The sequence below is a fragment of the Rhineura floridana genome, chromosome 6 (assembly GCF_030035675.1).
Source record: "Rhineura floridana isolate rRhiFlo1 chromosome 6, rRhiFlo1.hap2, whole genome shotgun sequence".
Classification (NCBI taxonomy): Eukaryota; Metazoa; Chordata; class Lepidosauria; order Squamata; family Rhineuridae; genus Rhineura; species Rhineura floridana.
Window position 1 is genome coordinate 66,895,824 of NC_084485.1, and position 3,660 is coordinate 66,899,483.

At 44.9% G+C, this 3,660-nt stretch overlaps 1 protein-coding gene across 1 annotated transcript; it reads left to right on the top strand.

The window, feature by feature from the left end:
- The first annotated feature begins 2,297 nt into the window (after window positions 1–2,297).
- On the top strand, window positions 2,298–3,171 carry TMEM81 (transmembrane protein 81). The gene has a single exon (XM_061630373.1). It carries the CDS (start codon window positions 2,326–2,328, stop codon window positions 3,130–3,132), a length of 807 nt encoding a protein of 268 aa, XP_061486357.1. The 5' UTR covers window positions 2,298–2,325; the 3' UTR covers window positions 3,133–3,171.
- The last annotated feature ends 489 nt before the right edge of the window (window positions 3,172–3,660 follow it).

Below are 3,660 nucleotides of genomic sequence, written 5' to 3' on the forward strand. Positions count from 1 at the left end.
GGCTAACCATATTTAAGCCATTGTTTCCCTCGCTTCACCACCAGACATTTCTCAGAAGAAAAGAGCACCCCTCTCCTTCCTTGTACCTTCAGCAGTAATTTCCAGTGGTTACAAGAGCTTCACGAAGAACTTTTGCTCCTAGAAGTTGGAGCCTTCTACAGAGCCAATATTTTCAATACAATGCATAAACTGCCCGCCCAACCTCTTTTGGCCAGCTTTTTATGTCACATACACGCACATGCGCAAACCTTGCTGCATACCTACTTGCATCACTTCTTTTAGGTTGCGTACATGCAAAATGGCACATGGTTGTCACGGAAGGCCACAGTCCAGCCAGGCAGTCGTGTGGCTCTCAAATGGGTATCCAGCTCTGTGAGCCCTGACTAGTTTAGGCATGCAGGTTGCTTGTATTTGGACCATGCAGAGGCTCTTGACTAATGCAAGGCTGTGATGGGGGAGTCCTGCTTATGTTTGGGAGCTGAACCACCCTCCCCCCAGAGCATCTGTACTAGAGGAGGATCAGTTTTGAGTAGTGCACCTAAGCAGCTATTCTGTGATGAGAGCATGCCAGTCATCCAGCTGTCTTCAGGTTCTATAAATCACCAAGTTCCCCAGCAGTGGCTTTGGGGACCCCCTATTTTGGGAGTGCCTTCTTCTCCCCTCCATGGCCTGGTCTGTGGGAAATGCATCCAGTAGTTTATACCCCATGTCCTCCACATGATTTATGATGCTGATGTTTTGGATGAAGTTCTACCTAGGATCCTAGGGGAAAATCGACTATGTTCCTGGTTGTGCATAATCTTTTTAATACCAACTTTGTGCCAAACATGGACCTGATTCCTTGACACAAGTGGGGAGCTTCCTGTTCCCAAACACCAGTAGGAATGTAACTCGCATTGCTGGAGTGATGTTACAATTGGAACCTTTAAACCTGTTTGTGACATCACAGTTTGATCATTAGATTGATGTCACAGAGGCATCAGCGACAGAGCACCATAGAGAAAATATTAGGGTCCAGTTCCCTCTCTCTTAATGGTTAGTTTGGGAAAGTAGTAAATTCCCGGGCTAATGTGGTCCTAACGTTCCTAATACAGAGTGCTACGTATGCATACAAATATTAAACTATAAGATTTGTAATCCCTTTAATTTGGTAGAATTGTATTAAATTTGAATCCATAATGCGGAAGTCACCATTGCGTGAGTATCACTTTTAATTTTCTCTGCTGTTTTACATGGTATCAGATTTACGGGTGGCTGGGGCAGAGCTCAGTGGTAGAATTTGGGGTTAGAGCAGGCTAGTTGTCAAACTCCATCCTGGTCCTGGTATCAGACAACAAGGAGCCGCAACAAGGAATTTGCCACACTTATCCTACTTCTGTTGCTCCTTTACTAGGTCAACTCAATTTTCACCTCAGCCTGAGTGACTTGATACCAGTTTGGGAAAGTACAGTAAGGCTGTAAGACTAAAAGTGCAATCCTATATATATCTATTTAGAAGGAATAAATAAAGGAAATCCCACTGAGTTCATGGGGCTTAATCCTAGGCGAAGTACTTGCAGGTGTGAGGAACCTGTGGCCCTCTGGATGTTGCTGGACTCCAACTCCCATCAGCCCCAGCCAGCATGGCCAATGGTCTGGGATTATACGAGTTGTAGTCCAACAATAGCTCCAGGGCCACAGCTCAATCCTGGAGTATAGGACTGAAGCTAGTATCAACTTAATAATTTTTGTTGATTACACTAAGCTTTTTACATGATATGATTGTGCTAGGGAGCCTGCATCCACCTGAACATGATGCCACCCAGAGACTGACATAATGAAGCATTGCATAATGTGGTACACTAATAGGGAAACTGAGGTTATCATACTTTGGACACATAATGAGAAGACAGGATTCACTAGAAAATACCATAATACTGGGAAAAACAGAAGGGAGTAGAAAAAGAGGAAGACCAAATGAGATGGATTGATTCCATAGAGGAAGCCACAGACCTGAATTTACAAGATCTGAGCAGGGTTGGCCCATGACAGATGCTATTGGAGGTCGCTGATTCATAGGGTGTCCATAAGTCAAAATCGACTTGAAGGCATATAACAATAACAAAATAGGGCATTGCTGCCTAATTTAACTAGCCTTTTGAATAAGTTTCTTTCCCTTGACAGGATGTCACTTGGCTGGCCTTTGTGTTCAGAGAATGTCTCATGTCTGGGGAACTGACGCAGGAAGAGGCATCTATTTTAAATGTCAGAAACATACTTGTGAAGAATGACATGTAGGAGGTCTTAGTCAGGCTGCAAAATGGATAGAAAAAGGACTCTCCAAGTATGATTACAGAAACTGGTTTGGCCCTTGGCATATTAGCATTTGCTTTTTTTGTACCACTGTCAGTGACTTCTCATGAGGCAGTTACCATTCCCAAACAGCTGCGGACTGCTGCTGGTAGAGTTGCAGTCAGTTGCACAAGCTGCAGCGTCACCTGTGGGCTGGGTTACAAGATAGAAGAAACTTGTGAGGTTAGGCCTGATGGGCAAAGGAGAGACTGCACCAAACAGAAAGTGGACTGTTTGACCAACTGGATCTGTGGGATGCGCCACTTCACTGTCCTCGTGGGTAAGCCATTTGAGTTCAGCTGCCTGACCACTGGGGAGATTGGTCCCCAGACTCAGAGCTTCAGCTATACCTGGAGGCTGGCCAGAGGCATCATCACCACAGATGATGTTCTCTTTGTACCTTTCAAGAATCCTGGCTTTGTCATTAAGCTTTTCCCAGCTGAGGAATATGATGCGGGGACATACAGGTGTGATGTGCAGTTAATGAAAAACTATATGGTTGTCAAGAGAATCTACTTTGGACTTCGTGTAATCCCTGGTGACCTGGTGGATCTGAGTTTTGACAAATCCTTAACATTGGAACAGCAGTTAGAAAGTGAAAATGAAAAAAACCAACAGAATATCACCAACATACCGGTCCAGGAGCGGTGGCACTCTTGGCGCCAAAGGGCTGTGCTTGTGTTTCTGATTGGCATTGGAAGCGGAGTGGTGGGAGGGGTCTTGTTGCATACCCTTCTCTACTGTGTGCTGAAGGATCGTAGTAAGCATAAAAACTATGAACGTGTAGAGGATAGAGGGTGACTGCTGTACTTAAGAGTTTCACTATATTAGTGTTATTACTTCAAGCTTATGAATATCATATTGGGGTATGAGCCATGAGCAGAATTTAGCTTTGTTTATTAGAGAGCAATAAAATTTCATCCTATGCCTTAATGGTGTAAAGGTGGGAAATCTTTTTTAGCCCAAGGGCCACATTCCCTCGTGGGCAATGTTCCAGGAGCCACATGCCAATGGTGGGTGGGGCCAGAGGAAAAAGTAGGTGGAGCAAAAGATGTGACTTTTTTCTATGGTAGACTACATTTCAGGTATGCATAAGTCAGGTTATTACAGATACCCACAGAAGCATATGTCTATCCCTCTTCAATTCAAGCTAGCAAGAAGCACTATCATAGTTCATGGACACACTCCAGCCAGGAAAAAGAATTCAAGGAGGGCATACAGCAGAGCTGGGGAGGGATATGGCCTGCAAAAGGGCATGGCCTGGGTAGAGTCCCAAGGTGCAGACAGAGGGGTCTGGAGAGCTGCATTTGGCCACAGGCCTGAGGTTCT

Excerpts from the sequence above, each read along its gene's own strand:
- TMEM81 (XM_061630373.1), top strand. The coding sequence starts at position 2,326 with ATGATTACAGAAACTGGTTTGGCCCTTGGCATATTAGCATTTGCTTTT.